General features: G+C 35.9%; 1 protein-coding gene across 2 annotated transcripts in view; it reads left to right on the forward strand.

Moving 5' to 3' along the window:
* The window catches only part of LOC135205212 (serine/threonine-protein phosphatase 2B catalytic subunit 2-like), a gene marked incomplete in the record, with an annotated part of 245,505 nt that extends 222,685 nt beyond the window's left edge, over nucleotides 1–22,820 (forward strand). The window contains 10 exon segments of one of the 2 annotated variants that reach the window (XM_064235574.1): nucleotides 4,414–4,553; nucleotides 5,098–5,175; nucleotides 5,757–5,850; nucleotides 6,154–6,280; nucleotides 9,616–9,693; nucleotides 15,020–15,043; nucleotides 16,761–16,845; nucleotides 17,560–17,657; nucleotides 18,158–18,369; nucleotides 19,703–22,820. In XM_064235574.1, the coding sequence (XP_064091644.1) occupies nucleotides 4,414–4,553; nucleotides 5,098–5,175; nucleotides 5,757–5,850; nucleotides 6,154–6,280; nucleotides 9,616–9,693; nucleotides 15,020–15,043; nucleotides 16,761–16,845; nucleotides 17,560–17,657; nucleotides 18,158–18,354 (921 nt within the window). 2 annotated transcript variants of the gene reach the window in all.
* Between the last annotated feature and the right edge of the window lie 1,043 nt (nucleotides 22,821–23,863).

The following is a 23,863-nucleotide window of genomic DNA, read 5'->3' on the forward strand; positions in this document are numbered from 1 at the left end:
TGAAGAATATCTTTAGGTTGTGTCTGGATCGAATAACATATCTTGGTGAGAAGGTTATTTGCGTGGTGGATAGAGAGAGAGAGAGAGAGAGAGGAGAGAGAGAGAGAGAGAGAGAGAGAGAGAGAGAGAACGGTAAATGGAAAAAGAGCACCATCTTGTCCTGTCATTTATCTTGTGAGATTATATATTCGTTATCTATTGCGATACGACTTTTCGTAGGGAGGAAAGCGTGATCACTTACGATTATAGACACCCTTCGTTAGAGTTAATTTAATAATTGGCCGTTTTCTTCAGGATATCTCAAAAGGGGAAATAGAATAGTCTCACGGTGTGACATTTCTTCACAATGATAAAGGCAGAGATATTTCTATAAGACAGGGGAAGCTCTCTTAAAACTGGAACACGTGCGCGATTGGAGTTTCCAGTATGGAATTTGCTAATGAAGATGTTAGGACTACTCTGTTGTTTCAAAGACAGATTGTTTGAGAAAGACGCTGTGTAATGAGGGAGAGAATATGTTAGACTTGTTAATTTGGGCAAATCACCCAACGTGAGGTGGCATCTTGACTTGCGAAAATCACTTTTGGAAAGAATCGATAGACCGATAGACTTCCGAGAGAGAGAGAGAGAATGAATTTGTTGGAATGTTATTCAGTAAAAATGGATAGGTGGTATTTATCCAGGGGGGGGGGGGGAGGGGATGGGGGTTGGATTGTCATTGAGGGATTGCCAGGGGTCACCAGAATGCTCAAGAGTGGTATTGTTTTCGACCTGATGCACTTTGTCATTTTTTATATATTGTTTTTATTTTAAAGTTGTGCTTGTTTTAATTGGCACTCTTCCCCTATCCCTCCCTGTCCCATACGTTAATGGTGTTATTTCTAAAGGTTTGAAAGCTGTCAAGAATTGCATTTATAAATGGAGTCATGTCCTAACGTTTTTATTGTTCGTTATACTGGTATTGGAGTGTTTTTATCTGACGAGCTTAGAGAGAGAGAGAGAGAGAGAGAGTGAGTGGTAGGTTTGAGATTGTACACATAAACTTGTCCTTTTATATTAACTGAGTTAGAAGACTTTGAAGTGTCCTACAGCAGATGAAAATATTTTTCAAGAATTTTGCATCTAGTGCCATTTACAATTCATTTTAAAAGAATGTTCAGATGATCATATCCCCTTTACTTCCGCGACTTGCATTATAAAAGTGTCATTGCTTTTATGTCAAGTGTTTCCAACGAGATTCGGTCATATTAGGACATTCTTTTCATTTCACTAATTTCATTTTTTTTTTTTCTGTGGTGCCAGTGTTTTTGAAAACTGTATTCATACATTTTTGTCTTTTGTTTCTCATGCTTAGTTCAGCTTCATGGTTGATTGTTTTGGTGTGTTTGTTCAACCTTCTTGCCATACAATGTGGCAATGTTGCTTTTGCAACTTTTTAAGTTGTAATTTATTGCTTTTTTCCCCTTGTTAGAATTATTTCTAGTATGTAAGGCATTTACATTGTCTCTTAGATATGTTGATTAATTGTGTTTTATTTAATGGATGTACAATTTTAAATTGGGTTGGAGACATCAGACATTATCATTCTGCCTTTACAAAAGATCAGTAGTAACCCCACCCACACTCTCACTTCTCTTCTCTCTCTCTCTCTCTCTCTCTCTCTCTCCTCTCTCTCTCTCTCTCTCTCTCTCTCTCTCTCTCGAATCTCACCTGGAATCTCCAGCCTTCATGAATTAAATGCTCCCAGGGAAAGAGGGAGGGAGTTGTTTGTGTATTTATGGTCAGGGGGTGGGGAGGGGAAGGGGGGGGGGGGCGAAAAGGTCACAGGTCATGCAGTCGAGAGACCGGGTCATCCATTCCACTGGTTCCTGGTTTGCCCTCATTGTCATGCCATTTTCAAGGAGGTTGAATCGGATTACGGCTGTACCTGGGTCGTTGGAAGGCCCTGTGTATTATGGAGGTCGACAGAAAGCAGGATGGAAACGGTGGGGTGAATGGAAGGGGAAGAGAAGGAGGAGGAAATGACTGACGGAGAACGTGGAGGTAGAGGGAAATGTGGGGTGAATGGAAGGGGAAGAGGAAGAGGAGGAGGAAATGACTGACGGAGAATGTGGAGGTAAAGGGAAATGCGAAGTGAACGGAGGGGATAAAAGAGAACGAAGGAAACATTTAATGAATAAAATGAAGGTAGAGATATGGAGGTGAATGAAGTGGGGTGGGAAAATAAACTTTGGATAATGTGGAGGTAGTGGGAAATGCTAAGTGAACGGAGGGGATAAAAGAGAACGAAGGAAACATTTAATGAATAAAATGAAGGTAGAGATATGGAGGTGAATGTGAATGACATGGGAGGGGAAAACGAACTTAGGTAGAGGGAAAGGAGGAGTTGAATGGTAAATGGAAAAATACGGTGAAAGCAAGTGTAGTAAGGACTAATAATAGAAACAGAATGAAAAGACTCTCATGCAAGATTTGTCAAGATTCTTTAGAGTAATGGGGCTGAAATGGAAAGAAAATTGGGAAACTAAATTAAAGGATTTACTGTTTCAGATTTAAGAAGTTGTAAATCGCTCGATAAATATGAATTTGGTTGAAATAAATAAGGGGAAAAAATAAAATTCTAATATAATGGAAAAAGCACCAGTACTGTTGGAATGTTGTTGTAAGCAAAATGAGTAAGGAATTCTAAGGTTACCGAAGAGGTAATGTAGTGTTGGAAAATGAGGGTGAAATAAAGGCAGTACCGCACAAGGAATTAATGTTGAAGAAATAGTATAAAGAAGTGCATGAAAATGATCCATTGATGACACCAATGAATGAAGAGTACTACATAGTATAATACATGCATAGGGGAAAGGTCTTTATTTGCGTGAAATGGTATATTTGGTTAAAATGGTGTGTTATGAATGGATTTCTCAAGGTGTTTTGTGAATGAATTTCACTTGAAACAGAAGTGGACATTGCCAGCTTTTTCCAGCTGCATTAACTTAATTGCCGAAATATGCCTGATTTCGAGTTTTCTTTCGCAAGCAGCTGGAAGCTGTCGTATCCTCTGCAGACATTACAGTGACAGTAAAGATGTCCAGAGGCTTTGATGAAATCACAGGTTAAGTGAAAACTGGGGAAAGTGAAGGAAATTCAGGCTTAGTCCTGGCTAATGACAATGGTAAATGAAAGTACCATCTTGGTAATGTCAATGGGAAGATGAAGGCACCATCTTTGGGAGAGAATGCTAAATTGAGTTGAAGGCATTTCTTAGAGGAAGTGACGAAGGGGGAAGTATGTATATGCTCGGAGTATGCCAAGGAGAGATGTAGGCACTATTTGTTGGAATGCTAAGGATAGAAGGCGGCATCATCTTAGGGGAGCGCCTGGTTAAGGGTCACTTTCTTGTGGAATGTCAAGGTGAGATGAAGGTACTGTCCAGAGTACTAATGCCAATGGGAAAATAGGCACCTTCTTCAGGAATGTAAGGGTAGATGACATTACCTTGGGGAATACTAGGTTGTGATGAAGGTACTGTCCTGGGTGATGCAGATAAGGAAATTAAGGCACCTTTTTAGGAAATTTAAGTGAGAAATGAAGGCAACACCTTGGGGAATGTCAAGGCTAGATAAAGGTATTGTCTTGGTTATTCCTAATGGGAAAATGAAGAAACCTTCTTGGGAAATGTCAAAAGTAAAATGAAACCCCTTCATGGATGATATAAAGGAGAGGTGGAGTTGATGTCTTGGGAAATGCAGAGGGGATGAAGGCATTGCCTTAGAGAATGCCAGGGGCAGATGAAAACTTTTTTGGGGGGAATGCAGAAGGGAAATGAAGGCACCTTCTTAAGAAATGCAGAGGGGAAATGAAGACGTCACGAAGGAGTATGTCAGGACAAGATAGGTGCCTTTGAGAAATGCACGTAGATTAAGGCAAACACCCGAATGAGATGAAAGGACCTTTATGATGAATGCAATGGTAAGATGAAGGCCCTTCATGAAAAATCCAGAGGGGAAATGAAGACAGTCTCGAAGAATGCTAGTGGGAGATAAAAATACTTTCTCAGGAAACGGCTTATGGGGATGTTTGCACAGCTTTGGGAATGCTCATAGTGGGAAAGTAACTTATCAATATTATTTTGAGAGATGGTATGGTGGATTCAAACATTTTGTCTTCTTAGCTGTTTTGAGAATTGGAAGTTGGCACAGTTTATTATTTTTTGGCATTTAACTTTTCATTGGTCCACGTAGCCCACACCTTCAACGCTAATAAATGCCAGCCCATCCCAGTTAAGAGATATTTATGTATTACTCTGTGTTACCTCCTGGATATGAGGCTAAACTGTAAGAAATATGTTGTTAAAATGCATTATTCTTGATATTTTAGATTTATAATTTGTTTCTTTCAACATTGTTTTTTTTTCCACAGCTTGATAGGTTTAAGGAGCCTCCAGCATTTGGTCCCATGTGCGATTTGTTATGGTCGGACCCCCTTGAAGACTTCGGTAATGAAAAAAATGCAGAACACTTCTCTCACAACTCTGTCAGAGGATGTTCTTATTTCTACAGGTGAGAAGAGATTTTAAGCTCCTTCAAGTTTTTATCATATCATTAATGTTTTATATTTATGAAAGTTTCTTGATAATACAATTATGTTGTCCTTTCTTTGTAGTTTCAATGTTTTCTTGGTTTTGTCTGAATAGCTGACAGTATAACTTCAGGTTGTAAAAATTATGTAGAAGTGTCAGTATACTTATTACAACATTATACCAATAAAGTTATGTATAGTTTGTCAGTTTGATGAAAGACTTGTGCAAACTAATGTAATCTTCTTACAGAATTGCTGTAGTATCTTTTTTTTTATTTTGTCTTTGAGCATATTTTCTTCAGTGCTATGCTTGGATTTCCTAATAAAAAAAACTGTAATCAAATAGCAGTCCAATTTGCTTGTCATACTACTAAGTGTGGAACCTTGTTTTCAATAGTAAGAGTATTTATATGACTTATTGTTACACTTAAATGATTTTATATTCAAATTCGGTATGTGTTAGTTACTGATTTTGTATTCACTCGGGAATAGATTACAAAAAAATAATCATCTTTCATTTTGCAGCTATGCAGCGTGCTGTGACTTTCTACAACACAACAATCTCCTATCTATTATAAGAGCTCATGAAGCCCAGGATGCAGGGTACGTCTGCTAAGTGTGTCGTGAAAATTTTTCATTTGCATTAATAGTATTCAGTGCTTAGACTTAATCTTTAAAATTATAATTATTTGCTGCAAAAATGTTCGCTGATTCTTGAGACAGGTGTCAAAGAAATGCTGTGGGTACATAAGACTTAAGATTCAATCTGAACCCATATTGTGATCCAAGGATAAGTTCCAGAAATTATCAGTAAGTTTCTATGCTGTACATAAAAGGTTGCATTCTTCAAGTTATGGAGAGGCACCTGATTAATTTTGGAAGTTTAATGCTGTTGTATACAAAGTATGTAGATGTGTACATGACATTTTTCAGTGTTGACAATTCTCTGGTTGTATGTTTTGATTCAAGAAATGAACTGTATTTGTTGGAAAGTTGAAATGCACAGAACGCTGGAAATGTGTAAACCAGTGTTTGTGCTAGCTTGCTGTAACTTTATAATAATGCACAATAAACTGTTCAGTGTTCTTTTAATTATGGTAGTTCTGTGTGGTATTTAGTTGTAACAGTGTGGTGTGTTATATGTGGTATATTTGTGTGTAAATATTTTCTTCATCTCCCCCCAGGTATCGTATGTATCGTAAAAGCCAAACGACGGGTTTTCCATCTCTTATCACAATTTTTTCTGCTCCTAACTACCTAGATGTGTACAACAATAAGGTAAGTATAGTGTTGGTGTAGTGATTTTGTGCAAAATGAAAATTCCTTATTTCTAAATTCATGTAGAATCTGCTGCCCAACTTTTTACAAAATTGCTTCTGATACTGATGGTGTGGAGGTAAGAAATGGGAGTAGTACATACAGCACTAGTAAAGTACGTATGCTACATGTGCAAGCAGTGAGATTTTATGGTTTAATTGAAATTTAGATTGATTTTCATAATGGCATTCAGACATACAATTGGTAGCTTAACAGTGACTGTAGTTACAGTACTAATATATGCACATTGTTTTCACCTTTCAGGCTGCTGTTTTAAAGTATGAGAATAATGTGATGAACATTCGACAGTTCAACTGTTCCCCTCACCCTTACTGGTTACCTAATTTTATGGATGTCTTCACCTGGTCATTACCGTTTGTTGGAGAGAAAGGTTAGTGAATGCATTTGAGTTTTCCCGGCGACAGAAAAAAAGGTTCTCTTCTTTAGGTGTTTAATAGAGGTAAAACCACATAGTATTTTAGTTTTTTAATAATTTTCTGTTTTGGTTTATTTTGGAAAACTCATCATGAGGACAAGGTTGGTAGGGGCTTACATATTAAGATTAATAAGACAGTGCTCAGGGAAGGGAGTATTTAAGACTGGTTAACATTTAAAAGTTTTTATCTGATAAAGGACTTGAGTATTATATTATTAGCTGAATGCCTTCAATTAAATCCTTTAGAATTCTAGATATTTTTATATTGTACCAATTATATTATTCTTCCTGCAGTGTGTTTAGAAATAGCACTACAGGAAACAGTATATCACTATATATAGGAAACAGGAGGGAGATCTAGAGTCTATGAATCTCATTTTGTTTAACACTTTGGGACACTTTTTGTCGTTGGTCCTTTTGATAACAATTCCTTTACAGTTTGAAAGGACTGAAATTTTTGCCAAGTCGTTAGTACTCTCCGAAATTGTTATTGAGATGATTAAGGTTATGCTTGAATAAAGTTTTGTGCTCATACAAATCACATTTAGAATTAAGGACATATGAGTCTAAGGGTTATCGGAGGAAAATTAGTAGTAAGTAGTTTCTTTAAATATTATTGCATTTTATGTTTAGGTGAGTGAAGTTTACTGGATTTTAATAGGATAATATTGTAGAGTTTAGATATCACATGCAATCAAATACACAAGTAGTTTTAATCTAAAGGCAAAAAGTTCACAAATTTTTTATGCTGTGTTGGTGACAATTATTATGTGTGTCTCTTTGAAAATTAGGCATGTTAATCACAAGTCATTGGCAAGAACCATTTTTCTAAGAGAAAATAGAAAGGATATGCATACAGACACCTATGCAGTAAAACAGGAAATGTAATGAAGAAAATTGTTTCAAGTATTCCATTCCCATAAAAGCGCCTCAGTGGCGTGATCGGTATGGTCTTGGCCTGCCACCTCTGTGGCCGTGAGTTCGATTCTCGGGCATTCCATTGAGGTGTGAGAGATGTGTATTTTTAGTGATGGAAGTTCACTCTCGATGTGGTTCGGAAGTCACATAAAATTGTTGGTCTTGTTGCTGAATAACCACTGGTTCCATGTAACGTAAAAACACCATACAAACAAAATCCATTGTCATAACTAGTAGCTGTGTGAGAGGATACAAGTTGAAAGTCTTTCTCTTTCAATATTCCTTTGGAGAGAGAATTCAGTGTCTTTTTCTTGCAGACATAGATGGAAAATGACTTTATTTTTTGCAGCATGCTGCTTTTCAGAAATTATTGGAAATGTAATCCAGTTCGTCCCCATTTTTGCAGTTTTGCTAATGTTCTGTTTCTCTCAACCACATGATGAACATTGGTAGGTAAAATTAACCACGTAACAGTGAGATGTGTTTTCTTTGCCGCCTTGGTAAAAAATTTCTCTCCTCAGACTAACACTTATTTATGTGTGTCCCTTAGGCTTTTGTAAGTGATATTTGCTGAGCACTTAAGACTGTTCTTTTAATAGTACATTTTTATTCAGTCAGTAATGGAATATGTAGAATGTTACCCTAAAATATGTGTGGAAGTTATTTACCATACTGACTAGTAGTAGTTTTTTTTTCTTCATCCCACATCGTGTTATATTTCCCCCTTTGTTTGGTTTGCAGTGCTGTAACCAGACCACTGTACCTTTATTTCTTTATAAATAACACACACACACACACACGTCTTAATTTGTTTTTCGCTAGGGAGCATGAACAGAAAAAGAAAACATTGATTTTCAAGAGGACGTAATGAAAGACTATGAATGAGGCTTTGCCAGTAGAAGATGATGAAAACTTGATAGTGGCTTTGTTCAAAACTCTCTCCCTGCCATGTATTTAAAAGATCTTGTTAGCCTAGCTGCATCACTAGAATACGTCCTTATTATTGGTTGATAGATTCCACCTCACAAAATAGTATTAGCTTCTCTATGATCTTGAAAGAAGTGATTTAGGAGGCAAGGATGGCAGCCAAAGCACATGAAAAAACTTTTGTAATTCAGACTTTTTTTATGTTCTGTATTGAAACAATGAAAACAAGCATAACACCGTTAAATGATTTTTTTTCTAAAATGGTTTAAAGACAATTGTGATGGCAAGACATTTTCCCCAACCTATAGGTAAAAACATTTAGAATTTCTTAGTATGTATTCGTAATTTTCTGTGGTTCATTAATGATATGTGTTCCTGTATTAGACAAAAAAAAGCACTACGTACTGCTTCAGTAAATTTTAGTCAAAATTCTTATCCTAGTTTTTTAAGGTAACTTAAGTAATTTGTATAAAGTTATAATGTATGAATATTTGTTTCATAGTTTATCATTGATTTTTAGATTATGGTGAGAAAAAGTTTCAGGGTATAAGGGTTGATATCATTTTTGACATTTTTAAGTTATACATGTGTACAATTTTGGGGCATAGTATCTCGTCTTGGTTACTGTCACTGTCAAATTCCAAGGACTCGTGACAAAAGTTTTGTTTATTTATCAATGCCATTTAGGTTTGACCATTATATTAAAGATCTTACACTTGGAAAATGTTCAACTTAATTTAGTAGAATTAGCCTTATTGTGCAACTTCTTATATGATTATCATGTGATGGAGCATCCAGTTGTAAATGGTTTAGATTAAATTTAAGAGGTAAGATTCAGTTGGTCGCTTACCTTATCTCTTCTGACTTTAATTTTTCTGTTTTTTATATCCATTGACCTTAATATTAGCAGCTTTAGCCATTATATCCTTGTGCAAATCAGATGTCAATGAAAAAAGATGCTGTCCAAGGTTGAGAGTAAAGGTTCGAGTTTGCTTGGTCGTGTCGGAAACTACTACCATGTTTTGGCAAGTGGATTAGTAGTTTTATTATTTTCTCTCCCAGTTGTGTGTAGAATGTGTGTGAAACGAGTAGGCACAAAGGCTGTTGACTCAGAATAATATGTCTTCATATTAGATAATGTTGAGTTTTTCTCAAAATTATTGTGTGGTGGTGAAATAGTTGTAAACAGTAGCAAGGTTAATATTTCAAGTTGCTGTCACGCAGGTAGTTAGAGAACATTGGCCAGTTTCTCATTAGGTATGTATTTTGCAAATGTGGCATGCACCTCCCATTTTAAAAGAACGTAATGTATCCTTGTGATATTTGTACTGTATACCGTACTTCTAATTTAGTATTTATCAAACATACTATTTCAAGACTTGCATGGTTATCATCTGGTTTATTAAATTTCCAAATAAATAATCTATACTTTTTTACACTTACAGTAACTGAGATGTTAGTGAATGTTCTGAACATTTGCTCCGATGATGAGCTGATGGATGGAGAGGAATCCCTTGATGAAGGTAGGTGTTTTGGTGTTAATATCACTTTGTCAGGTTGGGGAGCTTTGAAGCATACTGTACTGTATAATTATATTGGAGTAGATATCTAGCTCTGGGCTAATGGTTGGTTTATGCTACCTATGGGCTTTTGGCTCAAGAAATGTTACTGATGACAGATTTACTGTAGGCAGGATTGTTGGCAGGAGACATTTGCTTAAATGACACTCAGATACACATGTGCTGCAGGTTTGGAGGATTGTTTTTGAAAATTGAGTGTGTGTATTTGAAAAATTCTATCACAAGGTTTTTGGAAAGAAATCTTTCAACTTTTACCAACTTTTTTTTTAAGAAGTTTTGATAAAGTATAGTTTTTTCCGAGTGATTTTTCGGAGTTTTTATTTTCATTTTAGAGGATTTTCTGTGTTTATTAATCAAACTGTTATAATTTTACAGCTGATGATAGGTGTCTTGACTTGAACGGAGATCAGTTGAAATATGTGTCAGTAGCTTGTGAATAAGTGATAAAGGAAGCAATGCTTATTTTTTTTTTTTTTTTTTTAGAATTTAGCTCCTTAATTAAACACTAAACACATCTTTTGAGTTAATGAGGTCTGCTATATTTAAAAATTAGTCTGGGGACATGGTTCAAACCCTTGATCTTGGTGAACTTTAATCCAAAGGTCAGGAATGTTTGAAGTATGTCCCTGTAGAATTTGCTTGATCTTATTTGAAGATTTAAAGTTCTTTCTCATCCGATCATTTATTTGTTCACGTTTTGACCTCAGATAAATTTTCTTTGACATTATTCACCTAAATTAAGTTTTAAATATGCAGTAGTATTATTGAGTTAGGCTGTGGTGGTAGAAGGGACTTAACATAACATGATTAGAGGAGGTTTTGTAAATAAATACAGTACTGCTGAGAGGTGTCTCCCAGCATCCTTTCAAAGGGCTCTGTGGTTTTAATATTGCGCTATACATTATTTATTTTGAAGGGATGACAATTATATTACTGAAAGTTCAGTTCTGTGTCAAATAACTGTCCCTACTTATTTTTGTTTTTTTCCTGTCAGACAAGTATGAAATTTATAGAAGGGAAACCAGTAATTAAGATTATAATAATACTAGCTTGCTATTGTCAACAGGACACCTTATGAAAGTGGTAATTAATTTTATCCAAGATATTTTTGCTAAAGTTAATTGTTTTCCACCAGTCATTCTTTTATAAGTGTTAGGCAGTAAGATGTCAAAAAAAAAATTAAATAGTATTCGAGGATAGTTGTAGAAACTCTTGTTTCTTTCATCTTTTGTTTTTCTGGTAAAATGCTCTGTCTGTAAGTTTTTTTCTTTATTCTTTTGCTTTGTCCACTTTGGTCTTATATCAGTTAATTAATTTTTATCAAAGTTTACATTATTTGTTTTAATAATTATATAGTAAAAATTTATGAAAGCAATCGACTTGAGTTGTTTGTGTACCCAACATTGGTTCGGTATTCTAGTTCAGCTTGAATTGAGCCTCTAGATGGGCAATTGCTTTGATTCCATAGTAAGGGAAATGTTGTGGCTTTAATTCTACCAAGCTAATAAAGATGATTTAAAGCATGATCTACATATTTACTGTTGATTGCTTGAGTACATTTACACATTTGTACAGTTTTATTTTTTATGAAAGCTTGTATGCCTTTTCACTAGGTATGTAGGTACTATACTCATATACTACAGTGATTTAAACCTTTCACTACTTGGATCAAACAACTTGGAACTAATGAGGATGGAAGTGGCTTTAGTTTTGTATATTGTATCACAATGGGCATTTTTAAGCAACTCATTTCATGCAGATCAAAGAATTTTTTTTTATTCCATTTTTAGGTAATTTATCACATTCATGTTTATTCTCTTTTTACATTACTGGTTATACAGTAGTTATAGTAAATTAGAGTATATATTTGATACTTACAAAATTCTGAAAGTAAAGGAGTTAACAGAGGGATATATAATGGTCAAAATAGTTCGTCTTTCATATCTTGCCTTAATACTAGTTTTTAATCTGTCAGAAAGGAGAATTAATGTACGTAATTTACGTTTTTTTAAAAACAATAACCTTATCCTGTGATAACAGTTCCAGCCACTGTCTTAGGATTTATTGGTAAACCACCACCTGCCTTGCCGTATATTCAAGAAGAGGATGAATTAGCATTTGATATTGAAAGAAACCAATGTAGTAGATGATAAGGTAGATTTTAGAGTAAGAGATGGAAATTGATATGCCGGTAGGAGGTCGTCATGAGATTTCATTCTTGAATTTTGAATCACTCCTTTGCTTACTGTGCTTGGAAGTTTTAAAATTTATATATTTCTCTAGTGTTCCATTGGACCATTTTGCATGATAGTTAACTAGAAAGGAAAACTCTTCCATACTGGGTCATTGGTAGTCAAGGTATATGTATATACACAGTTTTATCTTATTTATTTTGATCCTTTTCTATCATTCTGTCTAATGTCCACAAGTCTACCGTTAGAAGACCATGGTTTAACTATTTTCATCGTTCTTGCATGCTCTGTTTTTATCTTTTCCATTATTTCTCTCTTGGAGAAATAGTTTTGAAGTTTATCAGTGATTATTCTCTGTATTTATTATTACCTTTTTATCATTAATAGACTTCTTTATTATTAAAAGTTTGGTGACCTGTTAATTTTTTTTTGCTCAAAATGAAATGAAACAATTGTTGGTTCCATCATCATCAGTGAGAGCATTGTGATGACAGTATTGCAACTCAAACTTACTGTCACCAGATGAGAGAGAATATGACAAAACCAGGATCTTGGTACTAGAATATTTCTCTCATTATTAAAAAAGAATCGTCGTAATGCTCTTTATTATTATTTATCAAATTTTTATTGAATGGCACATGATGGAATTCTTCACATCTTGATTGTCTTAAGTGTTTACCAGTCTTTTCTGCTTTTTCTTTTTGTTCTCGTGAATGGTGAAGGGGAAGATGGTAAGACTTCATATTAGTGTCCAGAGGCTCTGTAGTTTCACTGTAGAAAGTACTATGTGGCCTGTTAACGTAAAGTAGTTAGTGAAATAGTAATGTCATGTATATTGAATATTGTTGATGTCAAGTACTACTATTACTACTACTGCTACTACTACTACTACTACTACAGTAATTCAGTGGTTGATCTCAAAGTTCACATTTGGAAACCATATTAAGAGTTGTATCTGTGATTGTTGTCTCTCAACATCTGACAAATTAGTACTATGTGTACAGGCCAGCATAGTCATGGAGAAAGCTAGATAGATGTACCTTAGTATCTGATAGTGGCAAGTTGGGTGGGAGCTGCTGCCCGACTCTGCGCCAGCACTGCTGCTGTACACTGTGTGTGACGTGCTGGTCACCACCACGTGCCATCACGTAAATTACATTGGAAGCCGGGTGGAGGTATCACTGTATCCTGCAGCTACAACCTGTCCCGGATATGAAACGAATCCTGTGGCAGATTGTGCGCTCATGATACACATTTCTCCCCAGCTAAATTCACGATATACAGTATATTTCATGATTTTTTTTTGTTTTTGTTTACGTGTCTGGCTCCCCACCCCGGCCTACACCACCAACTTCTCCCCACACTTACTGCTGCACTCACTTCCCAAACTTTTTAAAAAGTGAAAAAAAAAGATTAATTAATGTAATTGTAGATTAATAAACCTTTTCACTTCACTGGTGTAACAACTTCACCATCAATCCTAAATCCCAAAAACAGTATTCTCAAAATATAGTAGTCGATGATATATACCATGAAGGGAATATATAGATCTCCAGTATAGTACAGTATATAGAAGTACAGAGGTAACCATTTTGTTTGTATAGGACTGTAATCCTGTTCTGTAGTAATGTCACTTATATTTACCCCCTAACATATAGTAACTTAGTGTCTGACCACTCAAATTGAGAATTACCCAGTATCCAAAATCTAGGAGGAAATTTGAGCTCAGTGTTTTCATGTTGCAACTTTTGCAGGGCTGGTTTTTTTCCAACAATTTTTTATACAGTAGTATATATATTATATATATAGATGTCAATATATATATACATATATACATGTGTATATGTAGAACTTTGTAGCCCCATGAGCTCCTTTTTTCTATAATCTTCCTATTATCATTGACTCTCTTCATGTGGAGTTCTAAGTGAAAGAAAACGGACTGTTAAAGGATGTTCACTGTCCTCTTCACATTAGGTGATGGGCAGCTTGTGAGGGGAGTAAATGAAAGGTGAATAATTCAGGCCAGTTCGCATGACATACAGCCATTTCTTTTGGCCTGTAATAAAAGAATATCCATTTTTTAATTCATACATTAAATCCATTGGAGTCATGTCATTTTATTTGACAGCAATTAACAAAGGCAATGAAATGGACTGATGCAAGGCAAACGAGCAGGTCTAATTACCTGGTAATTAGCAGGAATTAGCATGAGAGTTGCTCCATGGTCTCAAATTCATTGTCTCTGTTATGTTTAGATGCCATGTATATTATTATTGCCTGTCTGGGAAATTGACTTACCTTAGATCTTTGAGGTCACACTCGGTGCTTGTCTGGAATGACTGAATCTGCTGCATGCTGACTGGAAATGGCTGATTGTCAGGTTCTTATTACTTTTTTTCCTTTGGACTCGTCTGTAGGGGGAGAAAGCACAGTTATACCAATGCTGTTTTAGCCACAAAATGTAAAGCTTTATGCAAGAGAACGGCGGTTGCCCTCATTCACTAAGCCGTGAATACTGCTGGCTCTTTTTAAGTTCTGTTGAAAGTGCATTTATGCTTTATTTCCTCTTATTGTCTTCTGTCTTGGTTTTCCTGTGTACTTTTAAGTCTTCACAGTACTGGTATTTTTGGACACTTATTTTCTTGCTCGGTTTGGTAACCATAATTTTGTTGCTACTTTTTCTACAGAATAAAATTCCGCCAGTATTCACGGTCAAATTTTTACCGCTGCCTCATTGATAATTCAGAACTTTTTTTATAGTTTCCTAAGTAATTTGTATTTATTGCTGTCTATATTTTCCTTTCCCTTTTATTTATTATTTTATTTTTGAGGGGCAATTGCCATCCCTTGCGTAGCTTTAGAATGATGTTTTTGGTCATGCAGCACTATGGTCTTTAAACCAGTATCATCTTGGGTTTATTGTTAATTTCATTCGTATTATCTCCAGTATCTTTTTTATCTAGTATTTCCTTTTTCTTTCCATTTCCTGTGGCTTGCGTGCACATAAAATCCAACCAAACCTGCTTATCTTCTTGGACCTTATTACATGTTGATACTGTTGTGGCAAACATTGCAAGCAACAGCAGTGCTAATTGTGCCGGGTAAGTCAAGAGCAGACCAGGCATGGAGCCAAGTAAGGAGATTGCATGCCTGTCTGAAGTGCATTGTTTAACCAATTTTTACTATTTTCAGTTGGAGCATGAATGTCGAGGTTTTTTTTTTCCGACTTTCCCTTTTTCTTTGTTTGGTTTTCATTTTCGAGGTATACTTTTCATCATGACTGACTCCAATAGGTATTTTTTCATCCTAAAGACAATAAGAAGATGAAGAAGCTAAATGAATTCCTTGATTAGACAGTTATTTTGATTGCTAATCACATCAGCTAACCAGCAATGCAGGTCGTGCTATGTTCAGAGCTAAGTTTGTGCTTGAAATTGTGGTTAGATATGGTGCTTTTTATCAAAATCTGTAATGTAGGTTACTCTGGCTAGCTATGAGTGGCTTTCTTGTTCAGAATAATCTTGGCATAGGTCACTTATGGCCAGCAGTACCAGACAATAAAAAAAAAATATAAATCATTTAAAGTCTGAAGAGGTAATGATTAGTAGCTCTTAGACTATGCTTGTGTCTTTGCTTTGTTATTCTAAGATAGTCATGCATTTAGTTGGTGATTTCTTGTCAAGAGCAATCAATTAGCATTTCAATGTAAGTGGAAAAACTCTGTGTTTTATATTGATCTAGATGGAAGATATGTTTAAGTGAATCATGTTGAAGCCAATGCTGACACCCAGTTTGATTGGGAGGGAACAAACTTTTGTCAAAGTGTCTTTTTTTGTACAAAGACCGGTATTACATGCTAAAGCTCTCTTTAATTTTTTTATTTAGCTCTGAGTTTCTTTCAAAACTTGCTGTCATTAATGCAGAAATCAGAGAGGACTGTTATCTTTCTGAATTTTACATTTGAATAGCACAGTTTTGGAAGTAGTTTTCTGGAGTAAGAACTGGTTGCATGTAATCCCTGCCTTACATAAAAGCCTTGAGATGAAATTTCACGGGGACTCCTTTTCCCTTTTGCATAACACCAGGAAAACGAGTCCCAAGAATTAGTGCTTGATGAAGATTCTGATGATGATTTTGAAGATGATGATAAGGCTTATCAAGGTAGAGGGAAATAGTTTAGACTCAAATGCATTTTAGGATTCATAGATGCTGCTGTTCTTGGCTTCATTTCACAGGTTCATTTTGATCTACCCTATTTCGAGGAGACTTCACTAACCACTGTGTTTGTAATATACATGTGTTTGCTGCAATGACTGACACTGGTGAGTGAAATCTCCTCCAGACTGTGATGGGGGGATCATCATTTGGACTGGATACTGTGGCATTGACTGAGATGTGATGATGCCAGAATACTGTATGGGATGTACCACCTGTATGTGTGTTGTCTTGCCAAGAGTGTTGTCGTCTATGTTACGTCTTAAAGTGGTGGCTTTTGGCCGCCTTCATTCGCCAGAGAAACTGGATATGATGTCCTGACATTTTGGATTAAAAATAGTGATTTTTTTTACAACTAATATTCTAGTAGTCACATGCAAGTTGTTTGGTGATAACAACCTGGTTGTTGTGATTGAAAAATAATATTCCGCAGTCATTTGGTCCAGAAAATTTCATTAAGGGCAAAAGATTTTGCAGATTTCTGGCCCATTTGTTGTTAGTCCTTGAAGGCTGAAGCATTTTATTTAAATTTAGCTTGAGACTCCAAGGGCAGATGTTATCATCATGAAAGAGAGACTCATTTTGCTTACTGGTATTCCACAGAGAAGGGGGCAGCAATGCGGAAGGAAGTTATCCGCAACAAGATTCGTGCCATTGGAAAGATGGCTCGTGTATTCTCTGTATTAAGGTAAGAAGGAATAATATTGTCATGTTTTAGGTGTTTTTAGTTTATGATAGTGGTGAAATGTATGAATTGTTAGTTGTTGTACAATGCATTTAATGTACCTCTGTAGGTCTTTACATCTTTTATGTTCTAGGTGGTTTCATGTGCTAGTGATGTTTTTTTTTTTTTTTTTGTTTTTTTTTTTTTTTTTTTTTTTTTACAAATAGTTGTGTAGGTCAATGCTCAGAAAATTCATGTGTATGTATTGGATTGCTGCTCTTCTTATTAAGCACTTGAACATTTAGTCATATGTTGTATTGCAGTGTTAATAAGGATTCTCATATTTTCCCATAATATATCACAACCCCTCATCTATTCTACTGCTTACCATTGTGTAGTTGTGTGAATGTCTGTACATTGGTTAGCCTTGATGGTGATGAAATGGTATTCATTTATTAAAGCAGTGTAGTATTATGAAATATAAAGTTTTATTTTATGCTTAGTTCCGTTTGTGAAAGGAAACATTCATAGATTTTCATAGTTGCAACTATCTAAGAGGCCTAAAATACTATAGTTTAGATATGATTGTTTTTGTCCATCTATTTTTTTCTATTGAATGTTTAATTTTAAATTTATAAAATTTTTATCTAAGACATCACTGGTTGGATAAGTAAATTAAAGGATGCCGTGACCTTTGTGGTGACATTCTAATGACTAATATAATCTTCACTGCTACAGAGAGGAGAGCGAGAGCGTCCTTCAGCTGAAGGGCCTTACCCCAACTGGTGCTCTTCCTCTTGGAGCATTGTCTGGAGGCAAAGCATCACTCAAGAATGGTAAGCATGTTTCAAAGTGTGAGGAACTTATTTTTGCTTTTAAGTAAATTAAAAAATTTTTTGTAAAAAATATTGGAGGAGCCTTAAAGCTCCTAAAAGTACATTTTACCTTGTGGCATTCAACTGCTTTTGTCACTCATGTAATTTTCCATTAATACTAGGTTCTCTTTTGAATATTTAAAATACTACATGTAAATGGAAGGCTTTTGTATTTCTACTCAAAATTCTAATTTTGCTACATTGTATGCAATCATTCCTGTCCAGTTTGGAAAGTCAAGCACACAATTTTGTAGATGGCTTCGTCATAATTTGTTTGTGTGTGGAGAGCTGTGAATATGAGGCACAACTAAAGAAAGCAGCTCATCATACTTGAATATCTATACAGTACAAGTTTTCTCTGATTCATTAACCTTTGGTTGTTTGTGAAGTATTTATTACGTATATTGATTAAGAATGACAGGAGATCGTTTTGAAACTTATTTATTTTTGTCTTGTTACAGCAATGGCAGGCTTCTCTCCCAATCACAAAATTACATCATTTGCGGAGGCTAAGGGCTTAGATGCAATGAATGAACGCATGCCACCTAGGAAAGATGCACCACCCATTCCTGCTCCAATCTCTCCTGTAAGCTCCCCATCCTCTGAAGATGCCGGCAAGTCCAACTCATCCAACACAGCTACCAACACTCACTTGTGAAACCCACAGCCTCAGGTAATACAATTACATCATCATCTCACACATTTTTTTTATATTGTGCATTTATGAAGTACTTACCATATTTGCCAGCTTTGAAAAAATTTTAGGAAATTTATGGTATGTTCTGGTAGGTGAAGAACAAGTTTACAAGCTTAACACCAATCTCGCCCTCAAATGTAAACACAGACTACATACTGTGATCTTTATAACAAGGTTATACTCCACAGTTATAAAGCCCTTGCAAGTCAAATAATTATTTTACAATTTGGAATATGTGGTGTTTTATTTCCCATTTTATACACTAAAAATTTAATGCAGTCAAATATAAAATAAATTATGCAGAATTCTGTTTCAGATGGAAGAAGTTTTCAATTTTTATTACAAATAGATAAAAAAATTGTCATTTTATATGGTGGCATTTGTTGTATGAATGTTAGTTCAGGCACCTATGATGCAATGTTAAGTTGTTTATATTCCATACCCATGAATAATAAAAATGGTTTAATATTGTGTTTAAATAGGTTTACAATTACAATATTAGTTATTAACAGTTAACCCAGTCAAAAGAAATGGTAGGTTATGCTTGTCCTGATCAATGTGTGAGGCAAATACCATTACTATAATTCATAAAAATACTGTACATATTGTGATAGCAAGGTTCCATCTCATACCTTGTCTAAAAATACAGGTGGTAAATGTTTCTTCCCATATGCAACAGTATTGAGATAGAGAGATTAGAAGCTTCATAATAAGTATAAAGGAGTTAGAAAGACTGATGATTCAGGAACCGAGTATAGTATTTTTAAATTTTCAGAATGTGCCCCACAAGATGGGTTGATTCTTATAGTATTGTCAGCAAATAATAGACCTTAAGTGTCATGTTTCTAAAATGAGTGCATCACCGTGGTGACTAGTAATGAGTTAAATAACAAAACATGGGATCAATATGTAAATCAAGTTTTGACAACTAACTTGAAGACCAATGAAAACAAAGGAAAAGTGGAAGGGAGAATGCAGTTCATCCGTGGTTTGAAGCTACACTTGTAAGACTTTGAGTACTGCCTGCTATGTTACACATAATTTGATTTTAAGTAGTATATCAGAATAAAGATACAGTATTTTATTTGTATTTAGACAAGCTTGTAGCCCAGTGACTCATCCTCAGTTTTGTAATGAATGGCCTGAAGATTCTATATTTTTACATTCTTATAAAGTTAGGTATAAAGTAGAATGGAGTAAAAATTGAATAAGAAAAAAATAAACCTCTGTCCCTTAGTTATTGATTTGACTAGTGTAGCCAGTGGAAAGGAGGTAGGATAAATAAAGAATAATTTTATGTCAAAAATAGCTGCGTTTCTTATTGCAGGTTGGCGTGGTGTGTGAGTGAATATTGGGAACTGTCAAACTAGATGGTGATCTCAAGTGTGCAGATGGTGAGTACAGGGTGAGGCTGCCTGGCCAGTTCATGGTTGTGATGCAAATGTGTTGCCTCTGCCCCTGGTGGGCCCCACTGGTCAGCCAACCCCACACTAGACATCCCACTCATCTGATATACTACTACAACTGTGGCTCATCCAGCCGCAGTCGGCCAGGGCCGGGCTAGGCCAGGTCGCCGGCCGAGCGTTACCTGGTCCGTCGGTGCTACCGCCACAGAGGGTGCATAAAGTGGCAGGTGCGACCTGGCCGACCCCAGGTCACCGTCACCCAGTTGCTGCTGCTAAAGACTTAATGACCCGGTCAACTGTACCCTTCCAGTGTCTTCTTTAGTACACTGTCAGGCTACCACCCTCTGTGTTGCCTATGCTGTTGGCTTTGCACCTTAACCCATTGTGTTGGTGATGATGATAACCCGAAATAAGTATCGTCACCGTGGGAATACCAGGGCACCAGACTTGACCACTTCAGGGTTGCAGTTTTGATGGTATGTCATTGGAGAGAGGTGGTGGTGGTGGAGGTGGTGGTGGTGGTGTTGGTGATGGTGGTGGTGGTGTTGGTGAGTGAGAGCACAGTATAGTGGTCAGGTGGTGTGATACATGTGAGTGTGTGTGAAGAAGATGAAGCAGAAGGAAGAAGAAGAACCCTCCAACAAGGCCCCGATGACCAGGAGTCACTAGCTGCAGTGTCTGTCCAGGTTGTGTCACATACTAACAATGAAAACTACTCACATTCTGTAAGTGAAACTGTTCATAAAATCATGTATATAGTTTTCTTTATTATTGTGTATAGCAGCATGCTTGATATTTACAGACTCATACAGCCTCTCTAAAGCCCCTCTGTAGCAAGACAGTAGCCTGTGTATTGGTCCAATGGACTGTTGGCAAGCTTTTCCTGAATATATCTGCCATTCAATTGACTTAGGAGGATGCAATACATTATGGCCTGTGTGCAATATACCTTCGTTTCATCTAGAATCCTAAATTTTCTTAGGTTAGAATGATAGCTTGTCATCTACTGATCATTGTTCTGTGGCTCTGGAAAATTATTATATATCATTTCTTCCCCTCTCCTCTCACTTTCTCTTTCTCAGTTCGATACTGTAGTGTTTAAGCCCTGTTTTCACACAGAGGGAGTGGTGTACATGCTGCATCATCAGAGAAGAAACAAGGTTCCATGTCATTCAGTCCCTCTGGCATACCTATTACATGGTGGTATAGATACTGTTGCTAATGGACGTTTCCTTCTCCGTGGCAATTTTCATACATGCAACTGTCATGTGAGAGTGTGTGGAATTCATATTCAATTCTGCCATATTAAGTGTTATGTAAAAGAACTAATAATATTAAGTCGTGTTATAAAAAAAAAGTTTATGCCTTTTTCCATACCAAAGTGTCCTAGTCAATTATGTGGAAAGAAGGCATCGAGGCCCTGCCGCTAATGTGTACGGCCTGTCGGAGCCCTCCCTCTCCCCTCCCATCCTCCCTGAGAAAATTGCGAGAGTGTACTCTCTCGCAGTATGCTAGGGGTCCATCAGCCATCACTTCTGGGTTTCCCATATTTAAATGTTAACACAAATACCATAAATGAAAAAAAAGATTTTATGATATTAAGCGCTCGCTCTCATTTTTCACTTTATAACTTTACTGGTTGGTGTAAATTATAAAACAAGCAAGTAGCCCTTAACTTTTTTCTCTCTTGAGCTCATAATGCTCTTGAGAGATTTTGTGAATGTGCATTGAAAGTGGTTATTATTATGTTATGTTGATATTTATAATAGAGAAGGATAAAAGTTAATTTCTATATACTTTTAATTGTGAGATAGATGTTAATTGCTTCAATCTGGTATGAATATATTATTTTCTTGTGGAATAGGATCTAAGTTTTCTCTTGTTATCTTGTTCATTAATAAATCTATTATTAGGTCGTGTCAAATAATGTATATGAAATATAACCTTCCATATTATTTATAATTAAAGAAAATGTTCAGTCAAAAGCATAAGCTCCTTCATGCCAAGCTTTTCAAGGTCAGGCCGTTCTGGGCTGCTGCAAGGAAGTTGAGCTGGTGCTGTCGACACCAAAATAAATAAATGAACTTGATTCATTGTTGTCGTTGCAATTATGGACTCAGTCTCTTGATATGATGAGGAGGCCAAATTAGTACTAATATTAATAAAAAGACTATCAAACTAAATACATATATGTATATTGGAGAGGAAGTCATCCAATGAAAGCCACAATAAGCATCCAGTCCAACCACCCGTGCACCCCTGGACATTGTGGCCTTGAGTCGACATTGCTACAGGTCATTCAAGATGAGGCAAACCAAGTTTCATGGCCGAACATGCAGCAGATGTTGTTATAATCTATATATACATATATATACACTATATCTCACATCACAGGTAAACATCGTTGAGGTATTTAAAATATATATGGAATGACTCACATTATTAGTACAGTACTTGAAATCTGCTCCCAGTACCATGACCTGTATCAGTGGATCTCTTCAGTTACATTCAGTGTCCGTGGCAAATACCCAGGAGTGAGAGCTCTCAAACTGTAAACATACAAATGCTCAGTTGCTGGGTTATCTTTTATTCAGTGGTGCAAAATCACTTCTACCAAATGGTTGAAACCACTCGGAATTTCTTATTGCAATAGTTATCTATTGTTAAGTATGGTTTATATTATTTGAAAGGTGCTGGTGAGGCACAGTAATGAGAATGTCAAAAGGAGCTTTGGTTCGCAGTCTGGCAGTCAACAACTGGGTGGTTTTGTCCCATTAGCATTTGAGTGTCATTGAAGGGAGCCAGTGTGTGTGTTTTGCAGCAGCAGCAGTTACAAACTACAAACTGTTGTGTAACATTTTATACTTCTCAGCATCTCTGCCTTTTGTGGTGTATTGTAAAATATTTAGTTATAAAGCCATGTTCATTTTTGTTTAACTGTTCTACTGAAGAAAAGATTGACTGGACGTTTGCATTGTTTCGACATTGAGATTCTAAATAAATTCTAAGAATCTTTTATAACTTTCTTTGATTTTCCTAAATATTTCAGTTTATATCATTTGTGCCATTTTTATCATTATTAAGCTACATTGAATTGGACTAGATAGAAAATCACATTTCCACTCTTGGGAGGCTTATCCAAAGGATGTATTCTTCAAGGAGGTGAGAATGTGAACAATAACAAGAAATCTAGGTAAGACAAAAAAGTAACTCATATCAGGCTTGAAATATACTGCCAAGAACCAGTGTCAAGTATGCCCCACAAGCCTCCTTGAAGTACTATGCTTTATAGAATGCTTCAGGAATTTAGCAAGTGTTCATACCTGAAAAGTTATCTGATTGTCCTTGCAAGATTGCAGGTAAAAATCATTTGTGTTTTGTTGGAATAGTAAATTCACTGGAATTGTGCATTAGACACTTGACAAAGTGTACAGTACTAATAAAAAGCAGGTGATAGTGCAATTAGACCATTTCATTTGGTTAAACCTTTGTATTCTTTATAGTAATGTATTCTTTATAGTAATGGTACACTATTATTCTGTATATTCATTTTCCATTCAAGAAATACAAAATAAGGATGCAGTAGATCCCTCAGTATCAACGATGGAAGGATGGATTATCATCCAATTTTTGTTTCAAGGCAGCATCCTTCTTGGAAGTTTTGAATAAATTTCAATGAAAACTATTTCCTTTGATGAGTCGCCTTGTTGTTTTTGTAACGCTAATAACTTGGCCCCAATGCCCCACCTGTGGAATGATACTCATACTGAGGTTTTTAATTTCACAAAATTAGCAGAGATATATTTGTCACAATAACAGTCAAGGAATAAATTTGTTACTAAGAAAACATAAACCATTGTGACACATTAAATTACCCAAAGTACTTGAGAAATACATCAGATTGATTAATCAGAAGAGATTAGAATATGGCAAGTTTGCTCTATTTTCTATGACAAACTCAGGCAGTTGCACATCTGTTGTGCAAATGATGTATGTACCTACTGAATGAGTGCACATTAGGATTTCAATTTGAGATGGGTTCACAAATTTGGGTATTTAGATCG

This window comes from Macrobrachium nipponense, chromosome 24 (genome assembly GCF_015104395.2).
Source record: "Macrobrachium nipponense isolate FS-2020 chromosome 24, ASM1510439v2, whole genome shotgun sequence".
Taxonomy (NCBI): Eukaryota; Metazoa; Arthropoda; class Malacostraca; order Decapoda; family Palaemonidae; genus Macrobrachium; species Macrobrachium nipponense.